The sequence below is a fragment of the Gadus chalcogrammus genome, chromosome 21 (assembly GCF_026213295.1).
Source record: "Gadus chalcogrammus isolate NIFS_2021 chromosome 21, NIFS_Gcha_1.0, whole genome shotgun sequence".
In the NCBI taxonomy this organism is placed as follows: Eukaryota; Metazoa; Chordata; class Actinopteri; order Gadiformes; family Gadidae; genus Gadus; species Gadus chalcogrammus.
This window is the reverse complement of record NC_079432.1, coordinates 2,532,032-2,553,750: the sequence shown is the minus strand read 5'-3', so window position 1 is coordinate 2,553,750 and position 21,719 is coordinate 2,532,032. Positions and strand designations below refer to the sequence as shown.

The 21,719-nt window shown below is 54.5% G+C and overlaps 2 protein-coding genes across 2 annotated transcripts in view; one reads left to right on the top strand and one right to left on the bottom strand.

Annotated features, from left to right (window-relative positions):
• Positions 1-1,159: 1,159 nt before the first annotated feature.
• casp8ap2 (caspase 8 associated protein 2) lies at positions 1,160-12,909 on the bottom strand. Its single transcript, XM_056581852.1, is given in 12 exon segments — positions 1,160-2,055; positions 2,522-2,621; positions 2,888-5,516; positions 6,654-7,560; positions 7,562-9,565; positions 10,278-10,451; positions 10,505-10,664; positions 10,771-10,886; positions 10,995-11,069; positions 11,568-11,671; positions 11,918-11,992; positions 12,269-12,909. Coding segments are annotated over 12 exon segments (6,459 nt in total). The 5' UTR covers positions 12,318-12,909; the 3' UTR covers positions 1,160-1,989.
• Positions 12,910-13,339: 430 nt separating this feature from the next.
• The window catches only part of mdn1 (midasin AAA ATPase 1), a 68,036-nt gene continuing 59,656 nt past the window's right edge, over positions 13,340-21,719 (top strand). Inside the window, exons 1-10 of the mRNA XM_056580616.1 lie at positions 13,340-13,623; positions 13,948-14,174; positions 14,743-14,967; positions 15,385-15,492; positions 15,756-15,948; positions 16,769-16,978; positions 17,571-17,702; positions 18,438-18,541; positions 19,683-19,797; positions 20,498-20,697. Coding sequence (XP_056436591.1) covers positions 13,528-13,623; positions 13,948-14,174; positions 14,743-14,967; positions 15,385-15,492; positions 15,756-15,948; positions 16,769-16,978; positions 17,571-17,702; positions 18,438-18,541; positions 19,683-19,797; positions 20,498-20,697 — 1,610 coding nt within the window. The 5' untranslated portion in view covers positions 13,340-13,527. The remainder of the gene's footprint in view (positions 13,624-13,947; positions 14,175-14,742; positions 14,968-15,384; positions 15,493-15,755; positions 15,949-16,768; positions 16,979-17,570; positions 17,703-18,437; positions 18,542-19,682; positions 19,798-20,497; positions 20,698-21,719) is intronic.

The following is a 21,719-nucleotide window of genomic DNA, read 5'->3' as shown; positions in this document are numbered from 1 at the left end:
GCCACCCTGCCGGTCGATCGGCACAGGCTGCAGTATGAGCTCTCCCTGCTGCTGCTGCTGCTGCTGCTGCTGCGATGGGGTTGTGTTGGTCTGTAGAAGACGCGTTCATATGACCCCATAAGTGGTTTACGAGTCTACTGTCTGTATTTTTATCTCATTAGATCTATAGGGTATTATAACCTTTTGTAGCTCATTATGGCCTCTAATTTAATTTGTACTTAGGGTTAGGGTATTGTGGTGGCTAGTATTAGCACTGCAATCTATTGAAAAAGTCCTCATGGTTTGGACACTTTATTTATTTTTAACTGGTAGCTAAGCATGAATCACGAAAATTTGTTCTGGAAGCTTTGTCTGGCCATCTGGTTTCTAACTGGTTTCTGTAAGCTTAATATCTGTGATTAATGTTTAATCTGCATTATGCTAAAAGAATATAGCATTTTTTTTTACCTTTGTGAAGTAATTGGCTTATCGCCTATTTTTATACTGTCATTGGTCTATAGTTGTGTCGTTTTTAAATTGTTCTTAATTTAAGGTCATTTAAGGTTGTTTGGTGTGGCAGCCGCTCTGGAGGTAGAGCGGGTTGACTGGTAACAGGAAGGTTGATAGTTCGATCCCCGGCTCCTCCTAGAGTCGAGGTGTCCCTGAGCAAGACCCCGTCGGTGTGTGAATTTGTGAATGAATGAATGGTTGTGAATTGATTTGGATAAAAGCGTCAGCATAATCCCCTAAATGTAAATTAATTCATATAGCCCCCTAAAAGAAAAACACGGAATTGTGTATTGTATACCTAGAGTTATTTGAAGTAACTGAACTCAGAGTGATCGTATTTTGTCAGTCTGTCCCCCAGTATAGATGGTCTGGTTATTAAATCAATCAGGACAGACGGACGGGAAGTTCTCTCCGTTCGTCGGCCGTTTCTAGAACACGTCAATTAATTCCCCAAATTATTTATTCCCCCCCCCCACCAACAACCTTGTTCTTTGTCCTCTAAACGTTTATTCTTAACCGACCCACGAAAGTCCCGGTCTGACGCTGCGGTACAAACGCCCCTCCAGGCGATGCCCTCCATTTCCACTCGGCCCACTTTCTGGAATATTCTAGTCTGCTGTATTTAACAGCAACAAAGAAACACATCGTGTTCATGACTTTTATAGTGCATTGGTTGAGGTTTAATTCTAGTGATAACTTGTCATCCCCATCCCGTAGAAAGTAGACAGAATAAATAAATAAAACTTTATTTTCCGTTAAGAATTATGTACAATATTCACACTGATGTCATTGTATTTCATGTCTGTCGTTTTCACACAAGATGGAAAACGTTATATTTATAGGGACATATATAAATGAGCTATAGTGATAATTAAACATTTCAACTCCTTCAAACAAACCAAGCTCCGGAGCAATTCATTACACAGCAACCTCCACACCTAAAACATGTCGTTTTTAATAAACCGACTAAATTAAGTTCACGCCTCAAGCAGCCAATCACTCAGTTTGTACCAAGTCTCTCATGTCATGTAGTGAGTGCGACTTTTGGCAAAAATAATAATAATCTGGATTTCAATCCAGTATTAAGTCAAATCCATTGACCGTAGACTTAAACTCAAACTCTCAAAGGGTTAAGATGAAGGTGAATGTACTTCGGCAGTTTCTGTAATGTTTAATGGTTTAAAAGTCCTTCCTCCTTGATGGGGCACCTCAGAGACCAAAATACCCCGCCCCCAAACCCACAAGCGCTCCCCATTAGTTTGATACGGCCTCATTAGAGGTGTAAACAGCTTTTAATCAATGCACCGTTCCCTTTAAGCGGGCCCTTTCACACCTAGCAACCCAGCCAGGCCTCCCAACGGTCCACTGTGAGGACTCTGAGGCTTCCTCATCCCCCACCAGCGCGGGTTAAGAACCAGAGGTCCTTCAAGCCTGCCTGGGCTCCTTGGAGGATCCAGGGCTGTGTACGGTGGGACATCCCATAATAAGTCCAGCAGGGGGTCACGGGGAGGTTCTCTTCTCCTGTTTCTTGAACAGCTTCATCAGCTGGGAGAATCTCTCTGCAATCTGGGAGGGGTGGAGTAAGAGATAGGGTAAGAGTGAGTGAGTGAGTGAGTCTGTGAGTGAGTGAGTGAGTCTGTTAGAGTGAGTGAGTCTGTTAGAGTGAGTGAGTGAGTGAGTCTGTTAGAGAGAGTGAGTGAGTGAGTCTGTTAGAGTGAGTGAGTCTGTTAGAGAGTGAGTGAGTGAGTCTGTTAGAGAGTGAGTGAGTGAGTCTGTTAGAGTGAGTGAGTGAGTGAGTGAGTCTGTTAGAGAGAGTGAGTGAGTGAGTGAGTCTGTTAGAGAGAGTGAGTGAGTGAGTGAGTCTGTTAGAGAGAGTGAGTGAGTGAGTGAGTGAGTCTGTTAGAGAGAGTGAGTGAGTGAGTGAGTGAGTCTGTTAGAGAGAGTGAGTCTGTTAGAGTGAGTGAGTGAGTGAGTGAGTGAGTGAGTGAGTCTGTTAGAGTGAGTGAGTGAATGAGTGAGTGTGTGTGTGTACCTGGGCCGAGGTCTTGTGGAGCTTCTCAGACAGGACGGAGAAGGTCTCCCGGGACGGGCCCTTGGTCTTCAGGTCCAGGAGGATGGACCGGTCCTCCTCTCTGGATGGACAACGCAGACAGACAGGTGAGCAGCAGACAGACAGGTGAGCAGCAGACAGACAGGTGGGCAGCAGACAGACAGGTGGGCAGAGAGTCACATGCAGAGGTCAATATCAGTGTGGGGTTCTGTTTACTTCTATCGCTTGGCCGTACAGTTTGAAACGCATCGCAGGCGTTGTGTAACTAATCCCCGAGCAACGCCTGCTGGGAGGGCTGTGTGGGGTGCAAACAGGATCTAGGCTCCAGAAGGTTCTAGCTCCACTGACCTGGTCCAGGCCACCACCACCTCCCCCTTCTTCTTCACCAGGTTCTTGGCGGACAGGCCGGACGGGGGCGTCTTGGGGGGAGAGCCCGCCCCCCCGCTCCGCTTGGCGCCCCGGGGCTCCCGGACTCGGGGGTTCGCCGCTGCCGCCGCGACCGGCTTGCTCCGCCTCCCACGGCCCCGCCCCCCCTCCTCCTCCTCCTCCTTCCTGGCCCGCTTGGCGCTGGTCTTCTTCTGCTGCTGGTGGCTCCTCTTCTTCCTGCCGGCCGCGCCCCGGGCCCCCCTCGCTGGCGTGCTGCCGCCGCTGCCGTCCTCCACGATGGCGAGGCGGCCCTCCGACGCCGTCGACTCCTCCATCTCGTCGGCGGACGAGGCCGAGTCCGGGGGCCGGGACGGCGGCCCCTCGACGCCGGGCTCCGCCTCCTTCTGCGGACTCCCCGGATCGGCCGGGGCCTTCTCCTCCGGGGGCGGAGCCTTCTGCCTTTCGGGGAGGAGCCTGGGCGACTTCGCAAAACTCTTCTCTAGGAAGAGCGCTCGGGGCACAGGCTCCGCCCTGGTGGGGGCCGACGGCTCCGCCTCCTCCGTGAGCGTCCGGCTCAGGCTGTCGTCGCCGGTGGGCGTGGCCTCGTCGCCGGTGGGCGTGGCCTCGTCGTCTGTGGTGAGCGTGATGTCGGCGGCGTCGTCGTCGGCGGCGAACTGGCGGATCTTGATGACGAAGTGGTCGTTGGAGCGCTCCATGACCTCCGCCTGCATGGGGAGGTGGGGCTTGAACTGGAACAGCATGGAGGCGGGCGAGGCCCCGGCCCCGGCGGCCCCGGCGGCGGGGGTGGAGGCGCCGGAGGAGCAGCGGCTGGAGTCGGAGTGGTCCGTGTCCAGCGCCAGGTGCAGGTCCTGCTGCTCCCAGGCGTCCTCGCCGTCCAGCAGCGCGTCCTCCCCGAAGTGGGCGCTGATGACGCTCTCGGGCGTGGACATCATGTCCAGCGTGCGCGGCGGCTGCAGGAAGCTGAGGTGGCCGTCCGACTTGAGCGGCGAGGGGACGGTGAGCGACACGGCCAGGTCCTCGGCCAGCAGGGCGTACGAGCGCTGCGCCGCCGCCGCCGCCCCGCTGCCCGACGGCAGCTCCAGCAGGCAGCTCTCGTCGAACACGGAGGGGTGCAGCGGCATGCGCAGCAGCTTGGGCTGCGGCGAGCACAGCCGGCCGGGCGACAGCAGGCCGGCCCACGGCCCCATCAGCCGCGACGGCGACGTCACGAACTTGGTCGGAGTCGCGAACTTCCCCGGCGAGGCGAATTTAGACGGGGAGAGGAACTTGCTGGGAGAGGGGAGGCCGAGCAGGCTGTCCCCGGGGGCGCCCTCCTTCCTGGGGGTGCTCAGGGACCAGGAGGTGTGGTCCCCCCCGCCGCCCGCCCCGCTGGCGTCCAGCAGGTCCGAGCCCTGCATGAGGCACTTGAAGATCTCCCCCATCTGCGTGTCCCGCACCAGGTTGAAGGTCAGGCTGGACGCCTGCTGCTCCGTCAGGATGTCGTAGTCCGAGCGGTCCTGGGCGCCGTGGGACAGGGGCAGGGACCCCCCCCGCTGGGCCCCCCGGTCCGGGGACAGAGGGGCGCCGCGGGGCGGGAGCGCCGTGTCGGCGTCGCGGCGCTCCGTGCAGATGATCCGGATGTCCTTCCCGCGGCCCAGGCCCGTCCTGGCCGGCACCACGGGGCCCGGTTTGATCCGCCTCTGGGGCCGCGTCTGCTTGGGACTGCCGCTCCTCTTCGGGGACGCGTGCACCGGGGACTTCTTGGAGATTTTCCCGTTCTTGGGATGGACGTCCTGGGGCTCGGCGCTGGCCGGCGGGAGCGTCTCGGCCGGCGTGCAGAAGGTGTCCAGGGCCTTCTCGATGTCCAGGAACAGGTAGTCCAGCTGGACCTCCACGAAGTCCCAGAGCCGGCGCTTCAGGTTGGCGGCCTGCTGGTCGAAGATGCGGTTGACGATGCCGTTGTTCATCACCTTCCCGAACACCGACGCCACCAGCTTCCTGAGCCGGGCCTTCAGCGGCTCCACCTGGGCGCTGATGCCCCCGAACACGGCGTTCTCCACGTACTCCATGAACGACTGCTGGAAGTGGTCCATCATGGCGTAGAAGCTCTTCTTGGGGAACACCTTGTGCAGCTTCATGTACTTCTTCCGGATCTGGAGGCGGACCGTCTTCAGGGTGTCCATGACCTCCGCCGCGCTGCCGAGCGCCGCCTGCTCCACGGCGGGACGCACCGCCTTAAACCGGCTCTTGCCGGACGACGGGCTGGGCGTGGAGGGGGGCGGAGCTCCGCCCATGCCTGTCAGGAGTAACCTCCGTTTGGCGGCGCGGGGCGGGGGCCGCGGGCTGGGTTTGGGGGTCTTGTTGGCGCCGGCTGGCCCGGTGGGTTTGGGGTCCGGGGGCGGGGGCGGGGGTGTGTCGGCGGGGGCCTCGTTGCTGTCGCTCAGTATCTCGCCCTCCTCCAGGTCGCTGGACGGAGGGGAGGGCCCCTCGGAGCGGCCGGGCGGGGGCCTCAGAGAGGTCGCTGGGGGTCCAGGGTGCGGGGCCTTGGGGGGTGGGGTCTCCTTCTTTGGGTTCGGTTTCAGGGAATGGAAGATCCCAGAACCGCAGAAATCTGCCAGAGAGGGAAACAGAGGAAGAGCTCTTAGTGGGGGCGGGGTCACGGGGTCACGGGGTCACGCCGGCGAAATAAACGGGACGTTACAGTACAGACGGTAAGATAAGATAAGATAAGATAGCCTTATTGTCATTGTACTGTCACCTAGACAACGAAACTCGGAGTGCCGACTGAAGGTGCATCGAATACAAAAAACAAACACGCAATTTAAGTTAAAGATTGTGAAAAAAACAAGACCGAAATAACAAGAAAAACATTTGGAACAAGACGAGGACAGACGAGGTGAATAAATAAATATAAAAGGCTGTGAGCATATTGCACTTTATAGAAAGTGAGGTATACGTGTGTCTGTTTAATGTTTTATGTTTTATGAGTGTTAAGTGTCCTGATTGGCCAAGGAAAGAAGCTGTTCGTAGTGGGAGGGCCTGAGACGGGACTTAGGAAACTGGTCTAGTTTAATGTGGACCAGAACATCAGATGACCCTTTTCTATAGGTCCATTGTTGAGTCAGTTGACACCTTCTCCTTAATCTGCTGGCATGGGTCTATCACCGTAAAACAAAAAAACTCCCTTTCCAAGTTAATTAAGGTGAGCAGCCGTATCACAGGTTCTAACCAGAAAGGCCTGGAGGGACTTTATCAGACACAGACGCTAAAAAGGGTTGAATCTATCCTGTCAGATAGTTCTCATCCCCTACAGGCTGAGTTTCAGATGTTGCCATCCGGATCACGCTTTAAACTCCCACGACTCAAAACCAACAGATATAAACACCCTTTTGTGCCTGCAGTCACCCTACTTCTACCGTAGACACCTTCCCCCCCCCCCCCCCAAACTCACACTTTTGGATATGCCGAGCCTCTGCCTTTCGACATATAAATATATATATATATATATGACATATATTTATATATATATATATTATGTGTATTATTTTTTTATTTTTTTTACATATTTATTGATTGTATAGTGTTTTTTATTGTGTGATTGTGTGTGACTTGGATTTGTATACTCATACTACTACTACTACTACTACTCATACTATATACTCTATACTTTATCGTCCCCCATTGGGGGACGATAAAGTATGTTGACCGTGACGACTGAGCCGTCCCAGACGGTCGTCATGACGCCTACCTCTCTGCAAGCTCTTGACGTGGGGGGGCTTGGTGCCGCTGTGTGGGCCCAGGAGCCTCCGGGCCGCCGGCATGGGGCTCCGGAGGGGGCTGATGACGTCCGGGATGCTGCGGAGGTTCCTGAGCGTCAGCATCATGGAGTCCTCGTCGAAGAGCGCCGGCCGCGAGCTGGACGGCTTGGCCCCGCCGGCGCCGGCGCCGCGGCGCGCACAGAACCCGTAGCCCTTCAGCGGCGTGCGCTCCAGGGCGCTCTCCCGTCGCCCCGGCAACGCCAGGTCCTCCGTGGTGCTGCTCACCTTGGACACGCCCACGCAGCCCGGCGTGGACCCGGGCTCCCCGGACGAGACGCCGCCGCGGTCGTCGTCGTCGCTGTCGGCGTCGGCGTGCGTCAGGGCGTAGATGGCCTCGGGGAGGCTGATGTCGCCGGGGGGGAGGGCCTCCAGGGTGATGGTGCTGGACACCGCGTCCGAACCCTTGGGACTGCCCCCCCGACGCTCCCCCTCCCCCCCGCCGGGTGGGGAGGCCGGAGCCCTGGGGGGGGGGCGGGCGTTGGGTGGGCTCGGCAGACCCTCTGGGCGGACCTTCCCCTGGGCTGCACCGGCGAGCAGCCGTGTGATTGGACAGGGGCTGGGCGCCCGTCCGTTCTCTCCTCCGGGAACAGGTTCCTTCAGGGGACGGGGCGTGGACGTGGTTTGGTGAACTCCTTCGGACACAGGACCGGTCATCGGGGAAGGGCAACCCCGGCTTTTGTTAACTTCTCCACACACAGGGCGTGGGATTGGACAGGGGAGAGACACCGCCTCTTTAACCACAGCAACAACGGAACTGCTGATTGGACAGGAGCCAGACACCACTTCTTTAACTTCCCCAGCAACAGGACTGGTTAATGGAGAGAGGAGCACAGTTTCTTTAACTTCCCCAGCAACAGGACTGGTTAATGGAGAGAGGAAGCACTGTTTCTTTAACTTTCTCAGCAACAGGACTGGTTAATGGAGAGAGGAGCACTGCTTCTTTAACTTCCCCAACAGGACTGGTTAATGGAGAGAGGAGCACAGCTTCTTTAACTTTCTCAGCAACAGGACTGGTTAATTGAGAGAGGAGCACAGTTTCTTTAACTTCCTCAGCACCGGGGAGAGGACAGGGGCCGGAAAGCTTCTTACAATCCACGGGCACTGTCGACGGACTCTCTTGTAAGTCCGGTTCTGAGTGGAGGACCGTGGGTTCAGCTGGTTCTATAACCTCAGAGAGATTCCCAGGCCTGCTGTTTCGTGATGGGCTGCCCTTGCCGTCTTCTGACATGCGGACCCGCTCAACCCTGCCAAGATTCAACGTTTCGGACATTTCCCCCACGACTGGATCGTTGGGGGAGGGGCACTGCATGTTTTCGGCGGGTCGTTTTGAAACCACGATGCTTTCCTTGGCCGCGACGGGACGTTTCAGAGGTGGTCCACCAGCCTCCGTGCCTTCTTCAGCCTCAGGGAGGACGCCTGCTGAGGGCCTGGGTACAGGAGGGACCTCTGGTCGCCCGCTGACCGCCACTACTCCGGTCTCGGTGGCCCTCAGACTTTGGTCTTCCTTGCAGTTCTCTGTGGCCCAGTTCCCCTGTGTAGACGTCTGAACAGCTGACGAGGGCTTTGGGTTTTGCTTGGCGTCGTCGATCTCCATTTCAGTCATGCTGCTCTCTATTTCGTCTAGGACCAAAAAATCTTCGAGGTTGGGCTGGTCTTCATCCTCTCTGGTTAGGATTTCTCCCTCCTCCTCTTCTTCGCCATCGGCCTGACCCTGTTGGCTCAGAGGTTTCTTCACCGGCGAGAGGGTGAGGTTCAGGGTCTCCATGAAGCACAGCTTCCTGTTCGGACTGTTTTCCGTGGGACACTGCGTCCCGGTGGGAACGCTGCCCTCCTCCTCCGAAGTCTTCTCCAAATCCTTGGTGGACTTCTCTCCTCCTCGTAGCTCCGCTTTCCTCCTCCCCTCGTCCTTCCGCCTATTCCTGTCCAAGTCTTTGTGCTTCTCGCTTCTTCTCTCGCGTCTCCCGCTCTCGTCCTCCCGTCGCCGCTCGGTCTTCCTCCGGTCGTCTCCGGAGGGGTCCGCTCTGTCGCCCTTCCTCCTGGAGGTCTCCCCAGCTCCGTCGGCGTGATGCTTCGGCGCAGCGTTCCTTCGGTCTCGACTGCCGCCGCTCGCCCTCTTCTCGCCGGTCCGGTCGCCGTGCTTCTCCTTCCTGGGCTCTCGCGCCGAGTCCCTCGACCGAGACTCTCTCAGTTCGGCGCCGTTGTGATTGGACTCCGCTCTGTCTTGCCTCCGGTCCAGACCCCCCGAGCTGGGGCTCTCCCCGCTCTCTGAGCGGTGGTGCTCTTCTTCAGCCTCTTGAGAACGGCTGCTCTTCAGTAATCTGTGGCTGCGGTGTTTCGTCCGGCTCTCCTTCTCGGCCCTGCGAGATCCGTTTCTAGGATCCGTTTCACAATCCTTCCCGGGCTCTGGACCGGACTTGAGCCTCTTCTCCGTGGGCTGCGACCGCGTTTGGCTTCTGGGCTCTTGCTCTTTGTGCTTCGACGGTCTCGGCGTGTCCAGCTCACAGAGTTCTGCCGGTACCTCCCAGGAGGACTGGCAGTCCACCTGCTGGGGCTTGACCCTCGCCTCCAAGTCCGAACTCGAAGAACGTGCGGGACGGCCGTGGGCGGGCCGCTTCGATCGGCCCACCTCCTGACACGTGGTGTCGGGTCGCTGGGCGGCCCGGTCGCTGACCTCCTCTGGAGGGGGCGGTGGAGGGAAGGACTCTGGACGGACGTCCTCCCTCAGTGGGGAGGGGGCTCGAGGGTGGAGGACAGGAGGTGGAGGAGGGTCAGCTGTTGGAGGAGGAGGTGGAGTAGAGTCCGCTGTTGGTAGAGGAGGTGGAGGAGGGTCCAGTGTGGGTGGAGGAGGTGGAGGCTCCAGTGTGGGTGGAGGAGGTGGAGGCTCCAGTGTGGGTGGAGGAGGTGGAGGAGACTCCAGTGTTGGCAAAGGAGGCTCCAGTGTGGGTGGAGGAGGTGGAGGAGACTCCAGTGTTGGCAAAGGAGGCTCCAGTGTGGGTGGAGGAGGTTCCAGTGTGGGTGGAGGAGGGTCCAGTGTGGGTGGAGGAGGTGGAGGCTCCAGTGTGGGTGGAGGAGGTGGAGGCTCCAGTGTGGGTGGAGGAGGTGGAGGAGGGTCCAGTGTGGGTGGAGGAGGTGGAGGAGGGTCCAGTGTGGGTGGAGGAGGTGGGGGTGGTTCCTTACTCATGGAAATTCTTGAAGAAGTCCTGATTGGCTTTGGCAGAGGAAGTGAAGGAGGAGGAGGAGGAGGGTCGACTGGGGGTGCAGACGGTGCAGACGAAGAGGAGAGTCTTGACGACCTCTTGCCCAGACCAGATTGCGACGGAGCAGGAAGAGGGGATTCTGTGGGTGGGGCGGGGGGCCGACAGGAGAGAGAGCTGGTGCTGGAGGAGGTCCTGCTTGGTCGACGTTTGGGTGGAGCAGGGTTTGTGGGTGGAGGGGGCGGCGTGCACGTGGCGGAGAGGCTTGACGGGGTCTTGCTTTGCTGTGGCCGGGGCAGAGGAGGGGGAGCGGTTTCTGTGGGGGGGGCGGGGGGTCTACAGGCGGCGGTGGCGGAGGACCTGCTGGCCCGAGGGTGGGGTGTGGGAGGGTGCGGGGGTGCGGTCGGTGCAGCGGAGGACCGGGTCAGAGAGGTCCTTCTTGCTTGAGGCGGGGGCAACGCATGTGACGGAGGAATGAGAGGCGTGGTTGGGGGAGCGGGCGGTGCAGAGGTGGAGGAACCGGCTGAAGAGGTCCTGCAGGGCCGGTGTTGGGGTGGAGGAGGGTAGGGGGGCGTAGCATCAGGTGCAGCAGCTGTCCTGGAGGTGGGGGCGATGGGTGAAGGGGCGTCGCCGGGCCCAGGGCGGGGCGGGGGCTGTGCAGGTACAGGTGGAGGTGTGTTGGCGTGGGGGTTTGGGAAGGTCCTCCACTGGCCGTTCCCACGTGGATTGTACGTTTTCATCCCGGCACTAAAAGAAGGAGAAGGAGAAGGAACGGTCAGGACCGTTACCGTTACACAACTTGAACGTGTGTCAAGACGTTTGCTTTTCCGTCTCTGACCATTCCGGGGCGTACCTCTGGTTCAGCCTCTTGATCTCCTCGTCCTTCCGGAGCACTTCCTGCCGGGCGGTCTTCAGGAGCGCCGAGATGTTCTTCTTGAGCCGCAGGTTCTCCGTGCTCAGGCCCGTGTTCTGAAAACAAGACGACAGGCTGCTTGAGTCCATAGCTATGGAAACATCCATCGTACCCCCCATTGGTCAGACTGATGTGGGAGGTTCTGGGGGAGGAGCTCTGCGGACCTGCGTCTCCGTCGCCGTCAGTCGGCTGCGTAGCTCCTCGATCTGGATCTGAGCCGCCAGGAACCGGCTCTTCAGCTGGAGAGCAAAACCACAAAAGAAGAAGTTGCTGAGAACTTGACACCCTTTCACTGGCCTCAGCTTCAGGTCCAGTAGCAAAGCATCTATCAGAGATCGACCCTTCCCTAGGGATGCTCCATTATGGGAACAATCATAATCACGACTATTTTGTTCAATATTGAAATCACGATTATTCAAACGATTATTTTTGAGTTTGAAAACATGTTGTATATTTTCAGCATGTCTCTCCGATTCTTTTTTCTGTAACTGAGAACTTTGAAATTTCGTCTTAAAAAATACACAATTGTCAAAAAGAAAATGTTCCAATCTAAAATGATATAACAGTTATGTATCCATCTTTTCTGCCCTTTCTAAAAAAAAACACAAAAAGAAGAAAAACTTGATTATGTTAATTTTGACGCTATAATCAAAATCGCGATCAAAATTAGATTAATCGCCCAGCCCTACCCTTTCCTCTCTGATACTACGGTGTCTGAGAGATATAGGACGGGTTACCTCTTCAAACGACGAGTCCTTACTCCTCACTTCCTCCGTGAGGATCTCTTCGTAGAGATCCATCGACGCCTTCAGCCGCGGGGAGAACAGCATGGAAGGAATCTCTGCAGGCGACAACAAACCATCAGAAGTCTGAGCGACGGATGAGACTGTAGACAACCCTTCTTCAGAAGATCCAAAGGATTCATCCAGGAAGAATTCAGGCCAGTCAAATAATTAGAGATTGTGTTTCGTACGGTCTTCATGAGTACCAGGTTAAACGTTGCATAATATGGGTAATATGGATAATAACATGTGTTGATAATATGGATGTGTACGGATCTATAATCTATAATCGTCCTGATCAGTACCTGTGGTGTGGGTGGGCGTGTCACCCAGTCCAGAGTAGATGTCCATGGATTCCTCATCACAGTCCTGGGTCAAGACTGAGGACAGGAGAACACAAGTTAGCCAGGTTTCAGTCAGATGTCAATTATTATAAAATAAGCTTTAGTCACTAGCAGAAGGTCCTTCTTAAAAAAAGTATGTGTTAGAGATCAAATAGATATGTCACTGAACATCTAACTTTAGTCTCATACTTACGAGATGTCAATGTGAAGCTAACTTTCGTCTCATACTTAGGATTATGTCAATGTGAATCCAACTTAAGTATCAAACTTACGATATGCCAATGTAAATCTAAACTTTTATCTCATACTTACGGCTGTGAGCACCACTGGCATCATACTCTTCGTCATACAGGGGATCCATTGTTCTAATCCTGACCAGGACTCACTCACTTTATGGCGAGTTCCTAACAATAACAATAAACACAACATCAATATGAAACGTGGTTTCAAAAGAGAAATATATAACAACAGCATATAAAGATCTGTCCACAAATAGCAACATAGCCGACTGTGAATTACTTTCTAATTCATTTCAGGCCTTAAAAGGAGTGTAGTACGACTCTTCATAGGATACTATGTTTAAAGTCTCTATCGTCACACAATGGAGCAATTTCAGATTCCACCCCGGTTATTACCATCAGTAACCCGATGCTGCGTAATAACCCCGAACAATGAGATGTAACAACGACCCAGAAGGGCCCCTATATTCAGAATAAACCCGCGTTTCAACCTCCATAGCCGGGCCTGAGTCCACGCTGGGAACCCATGATTCACAACGGAGCCCTGGAGCATGAAAACAATGACATTTAGGCCAGGGCTGGAGCCAAGCAGTCCTGGTCCTGAGCTGGAGTCCTGCCCTGGGACAGGGCTGTCAAAACCTCTCGTCTCCTGAGGGGTAACCCAATAATAACAGTATTAACTGTAATAACAGTAATGGGCATCAGGTCGGTCGGGATCAGAGACCTACCGCTGCGGGGTGAGATTGGGACCGGGGCGCCGTGGTGGGGTGCTGTGATGGTTCCTGTGCTGGTTGCTGTGGTGGATGCAGGGCTGTTGGGGTGGCGCCAACGCTTCATTGTTCAGGAAGTAGTTCCATTTTTCCCGCGGTCCCTCGGTCTGAACGCTTTCACACAGCAGTCCAAAAGACGGCTCCCTTTGCGTCCTTTAGACCCCGACTGCTCTCAGGAGGGACGCACAAGCACCGCGGGGATTCCGTCTCTCGATGGGAATCAGTGGGCGGTGATGCCAGGAACCAAAAAACACACTTAAAGTCCGGTCGTGTTTCGGCAACAGAGAGAAGTGTTCCGCCGACGGGGACGGGGGTTCTGTCGCGTGTGTGACGTAACAGGGGGGCGACGCGCGGAGCGGGCGACCCGGAAGAGACTCCGCTGCGCTCACATGTGGACGGGATGTGAACACTGACGGGAACGTGCTTATGTGTTGTGATCCATCCTGAGACAGACGAGCGGGTGATGAACGCCGTTCTTTGGGGGATAAATCACAGATTCACGCGTTAATTCGGAGGTTCTATTCGCTGTAGAGATTCCCCTCTACGAACGACAGATGAGACTATGGAGAATCTAGAACTGAGCCTGTCATCATTGGGCATCATATCGCGGAACGTTGACAAAAGTCACAACGAACTCAGCCAGTATTTGGCCAAACAGGTAAGATATGTCTCTCTGTTAGTAAGTTTGGAGGCTGAACGCGTGTCGGTGTGTATGCTCATCACCCCGGGGATGGAGCCCATAGGCTCCGTATGAGACCCCCTCAACATCTCCACACAATCTGTATAAATATCAGACAAAAAAGAAACATGTGTGATCCTGCAGGGTGGTTGTACATCAAAGTGCATCGCTAATTGCGCACGGGAGCTGATTACAGATAAACATACTTTGATTGAGGTCCGGCTTCATCTGCATAAATCAATATTTCAATTGGAGCCTTTTTTCATTTTTTTTAATGACCCTGAACCAACGTGTCGTCCTCAGATATGGAGCCAGCAGGACAGGCAATGCATCCTGGGCTGCCTGGCCCAGCTGCTGCTGGAGAGGGACTACACCCTGCTGATCGCCCGCCACCTCCGCCCGCTGGTGTTAGACCTGCTGGAGAGAAACGCAGAGAGGGTGAAGGCAGGCGGCCGCATCCACCATGACCTCCACGAGCGCCTCTGTGTGGCCCTCAGCAAGCTGCTGGGCATCCACCCCGACGTCCAGGCGTGAGTACACCGCCCTCCGTCACCCTCCATCCAGCACCACCCTTCCAGCCAGCATCCAGCACCACCACCCAGCATCCCAACACCACCCTCAACCCAGCTCACCCTCCACCAAGCATCCAGCACCACCCTCCAACCAACACCTCCCTCCACCCAGCATCCAACTCCACCCTCTACTCGGCTCAGCTTCCACTCTCCAGCAAGCACCACCCTCCAATACCCTCCACCGTCCAACACCTCCCATCACCACCCTCCACCCAGCTCACCCTCCACCCAACACCACCCTCGATATACAATTGGCAGTCTGTTAATATTGTGATATGACACAGGAATTAATGTTATGGTCCAATTTAATGTTTTTATGTGGATTGATGAAACGCTGTGGTTCAGGTTCTGCCAGTCCGTCTGTGGCCATCATTGTTCCTTTTAAATGAACTGCCTAGACACATCCCTAGCTGTTACCTGGGGCCTAGACCAGGCCTAAACCCGAGCTGGTACCTGGCTCTAACCCGCTCCCCTCTCTCTCCCCCCCTCTCTCCCCCTCCCCTCTCTCTCCCCCTACCCCCCCCAGGTTCGCGGCGCGGTACTTCGCCGGGGCCCCGCCCGTGTTCCAGCGGCTGTTCTTCAGCAGCGAGGAGTCGTCGGCCGTGCAGTACGGCCCGCGCCGCATGAAGCTGCGCGACCTCATGGCCGCCACGCTGCGCTTCCTGCACAGCGACGGCGCCAAGTTCCGCGTGCTGTGGGACTGGAGCCCCTGTGTGTCCCAGCTGCTGACCAGCGACGTCATGGTCCGAGGGTGGGTGGCCCGCTCTGCCCCGCGGAGACGGAGCTCTAAGGGCTGCTCGTCGTCCCACGTTCACGCAGCGCAAGGGCGCGACGGACCCCGTACGTCCTCGCGGACCCTCCTTGCGTCCGCCGCAAGGGCCGGACGTGCGCCTCCCAAAAATGTTAACCTTCCGTCGAGGCGACGCAACAGCTAGGGCTGTGATTGGTCCGCTCACTTAAACCCGACGCAGAACCGTAAAGGTTCCCGACTGCGTCGAAGCTTCTGCGTGGTCAATCGCGTTGAGTGAACGTGGGACCATCATCGGCCCTTTAGAGTCTCTCCCTGCTAGTGTCTTTAGATCATTAAGGCCTAGAGCGGCCCTCAATGTTCATATGCAGCCTCATTAAGTCCAATTTAACTGTGTGTGTGTGTGTGTGTGTGCTCCAGGTCCACGGCCCACTGCCTGGCGCTGGTCTCTCGCATGACGGACAACCAGAAGACCATCTTCCTGCGGAAGGTGCTCTCCAACGACGAGATCATGCACATGAAGATAAAGTACGTGCCTTTACTCTCCTCCTACGGGTCATTTTCAGGAAGTTATACATTGTGCTGTTATTTTAACCTGAGAGGGAATCTTAATACGGGACTCGATGCAGTTTCATCTCCTGTTCCCGTTCGCTTTCACTATAGCACTCTGTTTTAAAGAGCCAGTACCCCCCCCCCTCTCCCTTAGTGACATCACAACTAGGCCTTTCACATCCCGCCTGCTGGCAGTCTAGGGCCTTTCTAAACTGTTTTAAACTTGTTCCTGTGTCCAGGGCTTTGGAGGAAACCCAGCAGCTGGAGGTGGAGAAGGCGCTGGTCTTGGCCAATCAGGGCTCTGCGATGTGGCGACAGGAGAAGGCCAACAAGTACACCCGGGGTCAGGTGGTGTCAGAGGACCTATCACAGAACGTCGTGGCCGTCTGCGGAGTGGTGCTGCCCCGGACCTCGCCCAGACAGACGGACCAGGTACTGTAGGGACGGACGGACGGAAGGATGGAATATAAGGAGGGAAGATTAGGGTTAGATATCAGATTAAGGACAGCTGTCGTTGGGTATGAAGTTCGGAATGGAAAAGTTTTGCTAAAATCCCTTTAGACGTGGTTGAGATTAGGTCAGATACCGGTGGAGTGCAATGCATCATGGGAAAGGTCCTAGACAGCGTTGGCCTGGTGCAGGGTCTGAGTCCACGGGCCCTCGTCCGTCCGAGAGGCCCGCTGGGGCCCAGCGGTGTGACGGTGTTATGGCAGACCTTCAGGGGCGCCGGCTCTGGGCAGGAAACCTAGAGCTGAAGGGGGTGGTTTCCTGTCTTCTCACGGAGATATTTTGGACAAAAAAACTATTGATTAGTGCGAGTAGATGAAGCTTCTAGAAGGGGATGAAGGTGAGGGCTCATCCAGGTCTGAGCCGGTCTGCCCCCCCCCCCCCCCCAGTCTGCAGTCATGGCTAGTAGGGGTCGACCGATGTGGATATATTAGGGCCTTAGCCGATGACCGATATGGGCTGCCGATTTTTCTTGAGCCGATAATTTGAACCGATGCTGCTTTTGCTCCCTCAATTTACATCATAAAAATGATGTAAATTGTCTCAATTTAAAAAATGAAAATGTATTGAACTTGTCGTTTTGTAAATCATGGCAAAAATATTAGAATGAAATAATAATAATCTGCGAACGCGTATCGGCCGATGGCGATACACGTAAAAAACGCAAATATCAGCCGATATATCGGTCGATCACTAGTCATGGCCCGAAGCCCCCCCCCCGCCTCATGCTGTGTTCTGGCTGCAGGTGAACCCCAGGGAGCTGGTGCTGGTGGACTCCACCTGTCGGAACCTGCGGCGGCTGGCGCTGGCCGTGGCATCCCAGAAGGCCGTGCTGCTGGAGGGGCCCATCGGCTGCGGCAAGACGGCGCTGGTGGAGTTCATGGCGGCGGTCACCGGCCACACCAAGGCCTCGGAGATCCTCAAGGTCCAGCTGGGAGACCAGACCGACAGCAAGGTACCCCCCGGGACAGACCCACCCCCCGGGACCGACCCACCCCCCGGGACCGACCCACCCCCCGGGACCTTATCCCCCCCGACCGGAACAGACCCACCCACTGTAACCCAACCGACAGACCAGAACCCAACCGACTGACTGTAACCCAACCCACCGACCGGAACCCAACCTACTCCTGTTTCCAGAATGGAATTAATGTTTTAAGGATAGAATATTAATTATGAGATATAATCAAATATATTTAAGGATATCTACATGTGTTTAACTGTCGCTGAACTGTGTATAATGGCATTAGATTATCATGTATATAATTAGGGTTAAGGTGTAATATGTGTGTGTGTGTGTGTGTGTGTGTGTGTGTAAATAGCTCAACTCCAACGTGTATACACTAGCCTGTGTAGCTGAACTGTAGTGAGTTTATATTCAGTCTCACTAAAGTGTGTGTGTGTGTGTGTGTGTGTGTGTGTGTGTGTGTGTGTGTGTGTGTGTGTGTGTGTGTGTGTGTGTGTGTGTGTGTGTGTGTGTGTGTGTGTGTGTGTGTGTGTGTGTGTGTGTGTGTGTGTGTGTTCTCTACGTGTGTGTGTGTGTGTAGATGCTGCTGGGTATGTACCGCTGTACCGACATCCCGGGGAAGTTCGTGTGGCAGCCGGGGACCCTGACCCAGGCCGTGGCCCGCGGACAGTGGATCCTGTTGGAGGACATCGACCACGCCCCCCTGGACGTGGTCAGCACACCCACATCTATACCTTTATACAAGTACTAGGGCTGAACGATTAATCTAATTCAAATCAAAATCGCAATTTAAGAGAACACGGTTAAGACTGCGATTAATTTTTTTTATAATAATTTAAAAAAAAGTGATTTATTACCGTTACTGACTGGAAATCAGTACGATTCATTTATTTTTATTTTTTATTTACAATTAAATTGTTAAAGAAGTTTATAATATAAATTAATCTCAACACATCGGCCTGGCCTAAAGGAAAGAGCAGTTTTTATGTTGACTGCTTCCAATGTTGTGTTGGTCATACTAAAGAATGATTTATTAATTTTTTTTGTGAATAATACACAACATAAGGAACTTAATAAATGATAGAAATCGCCCATTAAATCGCAATCGCAATATTGGTCAAAATAATCAGAATTCGATTATTTCCCCAAATCGTTCAGCCCTGATATGTACTCAGAATGTCTTTCTAGTGGTCTCTGTATCGGAAGTGAAGACAGACAGTCACATGTAGCACAGAGATAATCTGTCATGAGTGGTTTGGAAGGAATTCAACTTTTCCTCTCTTATCTTCAAGTGTGAGATGTGTTGGATATTTAACCTTAATGAGTCGTTCTTCATTTAGTTTGTTTGATTTATACTATTCTACAGGTCATGCCTTTCTCTGGTTAGCCCTCTGATTCAGATATAGATATAACGATGTTCTAATAGCGCTCCTACTCGTTGGCGTAGATCTCTGTTCTGCTGCCTCTGATGGAGAACAAGAAGCTGACCATCCCCGGGAGAGAGGACTGCATCGACGTCGCTCCCGGCTTCCAGTTCTTCGCCACCAGAAGGTCGGTAGAGATGATGGATCTGTGTGGTCGTTGGGTCTTTACCCGGGTTGGACTGTCTGTGGTCGTTGGGTCTCTACCCGGGTTAGTCTATCTGTGGTCGTTGGGTCTCTACCCGGGTTAGACTCTGTGTGGTCGTTGGGTCTCTACCCGGGTTAGACTGTCTGTGGTCGTGGGGTCTCTACTCAGGTTAGTCTGTCTGTGGTCGTGGGGTCTCTACTCGGGTTAGTCTGTCTGTGGTCGTGGGGTCTCTACTCGGGTTAGTCTGTCTGTGGTCGTGGGGTCTCTACTCGGGTTAGTCTGTCTGTGGTCGTGGGGTCTCTACTCGGGTTAGTCTGTCTGTGGTCGTGGGGTCTCTACTCGGGTTAGTCTGTCTGTGGTCGTGGGGTCTCTACTCGGGTTAGTCTGTCTGTGGTCATGGGGTCTCTACTCGGGTTAGTCTGTCTGTGGTCGTGGGGTCTCTACTCGGGTTGGACACAAGTTTCAGGGTTCTATGTTCTGTTGGATGTTCTGCTGTTCAGGGTTCAACCCTGATCTTACTTGCCGCTAACATCTACTGTTACTATACTGTTACTATACTGTTACTATACTATTATTATGCTGTTATTATACTAAGTCGGCTGTTACAAGCAACCCTGAATGCATACCAGGAGACCCCGTGATAGGGTCTGGTTGTAAGTGGTTCTAAGGGGTCCTGTTCTAAGAGGTTGTGGTTCTGGGTGGTTCTGGTTCTAAGCGGTTGTGGTTCTGGGTGGTTCTGGTTCTAAGAGGTTCTAGTTCTGGGTGGTTCTGGTTCTAAGCGGTTGTGGGTGTGGTTGTGGTTCTGGGTGGTTCTGGGTTGTTCTGGTTCTAAGCGGTTGTGGGTGTGGTTGTGGTTCTGGGTGGTTCTGGGTTGTTCTGGTTCTAAGCGGTTGTGGGTGTGATTGTGGTTCTGGGTGGTTCTGGGTGGTTCTGGTTCTAACCGGTTGTGGGTGTGGTTGTGGTTCTGGGTGGTTCTGGGTTGTTCTGGTTCTAAGCGGTTGTGGGTGTGGTTGTGGTTCTGGGTGGTTCTGGGTTGTTCTGGTTCTAAGCGGTTGTGGGTGTGGTTGTGGTTCTGGGTGGTTCTGGGTTGTTCTGGTTCTAACCGGTTGTGGGTGTGTTGCAGGATGTACTACAGCGGGGGCAGCTGGTACCGGCCCCAGTCCAGCCACGCCGCTCTGCTGGACAAGTACTGGACCAAGGTGCCGGTGGGCAACATGCCCCGCGAGGAGCTGAAGAAGGTAGGCCCTCACAGCAGGCAGGGGGAGGCCCCCGTAGGACCGGGGCCCCCGTAGGACCGGGGCCCCCGTAGGACCGGGGCCCCCATAGGACCGGGGCCCCCGTCGGACCGGGGCCCCCGTCGGACCGGGGTCCCCGTAGGACCGAGGTCGGTCCCCGTAGGACCGGGGCCCCCGTAGGACCGGGGTCCCCGTAGGACCGAGGTCGGTCCCTGTAGGAGAGTTTACAATCGTTAAATCGTCAAAACATTTTGAACCTTTAATCCAAGATTCTAGTCTTGCTAATCTATACAGTATTAGTTGAGGAGGTTTGTGTCACCAAACTTATTTAATCGAGTTGAAACAATTATTATCTAATTTTTTTACATCTGGATACATACCTGGAAATTATTTCATTTTTTATTATTTTCCTGACCTCATGTGACCACATCATTTCGAAATTATGAATAAATGTGTCATGTTTTCAAACAAAAAAAAAAAAAAGATTTCAATATTGAACAAAATAATAGTGATTATGAATTTTGTGGCACTAGTAGTTAGATGCTATGCTCTATCGGTATGATCCGTATCGGCCGATACTCCAGTTCAGGAATCTGAATCCCTCAGGGAGAAGTAGTATGGGAACCCCCCCTTCCCCCCCCCCCCCCCCCCCCCCCTTCGTCCAGGTACCCCGGTCTAACTGCCCCCCCTGCCCCCCCCCAAGGTGCTGACCTCCAGGTACTCCGGCCTCACGGTGGTGGCAGACCGCCTGCTGGACATCTACTGCCAGCTGACCGGGGAGCGCCACTCCGACGTGGACCCCGTCCGACCCGGGAGCCCCCCCGCGCCCCTGGAGGACGCCCCCCCGCAGACCCGGACCGAGGACCGGACCTCGGCGCTGGAGGGGCGGGCCCTGTCGCTACGGTAACCCCCATGGAGATGTGTTCACTCTGGTGGAGACGGGTCATTGAGGAGCAGGTAGGGGTTAGACAGTACAGAGACAGGTCATTAAGGAGCAGGTAGGGGTTAGACAGTACAGAGACAGGTCAGTAAGGAGCAGGTAGGGGTTAGACAGTACAGAGACAGGTCATTGAGGAGCAGGTAGGGGTTAGACAGTACAGAGACAGGTCATTAAGGAGCCGGTAGGGGTTAGACAGTACAGAGACAGGTCATTAAGGAGCAGGTAGGGGTTAGACAGTACAGAGACAGGTCATTAAGGAGCAGGGGTTAGACAGTAAAGCGACAGGTCATTATGGAGCAGGTAGGGGTTAGACAGTACATGGACAGGTCATTAAGGAGCAGGTAGGGGTTAGACAGTACAGAGAGGTCATTAAGGAGCAGGTAGGGGTTAGACAGTACAGAGACGGGTCATTGAGGAGCAGGTAGGGGTTAGACAGTACAGAGACAGGTCATTAAGGAGCAGGTAGGGGTTAGACAGTACAGAGACAGGTCATTGAGGAGCAGGTAGGGGTTAGACAGTACAGAGACAGGTCATTAAGGAGCAGGTAGGGGTTAGACAGTACAGAGACAGGTCATTAAGGAGCAGGTAGGGGTTAGACAGTACAGAGACAGGTCATTAAGGAGCAGGTAGAGGTTAGACAGTACAGAGACGGGTCATTAAGGAGCAGGTAGGGGTTAGACAGTACAGAGACAGGTCATTAAGGAGCAGATAGGGGTTAGACAGTACAGAGACGGGTCATTAAGGAGCAGGTAGGGGTTAGACAGTACAGAGACGGGTCATTAAGGAGCAGGTAGGGGTTAGACAGTACAGAGACGGGTCATTAAGGAGCAGGTAGGGGTTAGACAGTACAGAGACGGGTCATTAAGGAGCAGGTAGGGGTTAGACAGTACAGAGACAGGTCATTAAGGAGCAGGTAGGGGTTAGACAGTACAGAGACAGGTCATTAAGGAGCAGGTAGGGGTTAGACAGTACAGAGAGAGGTCAT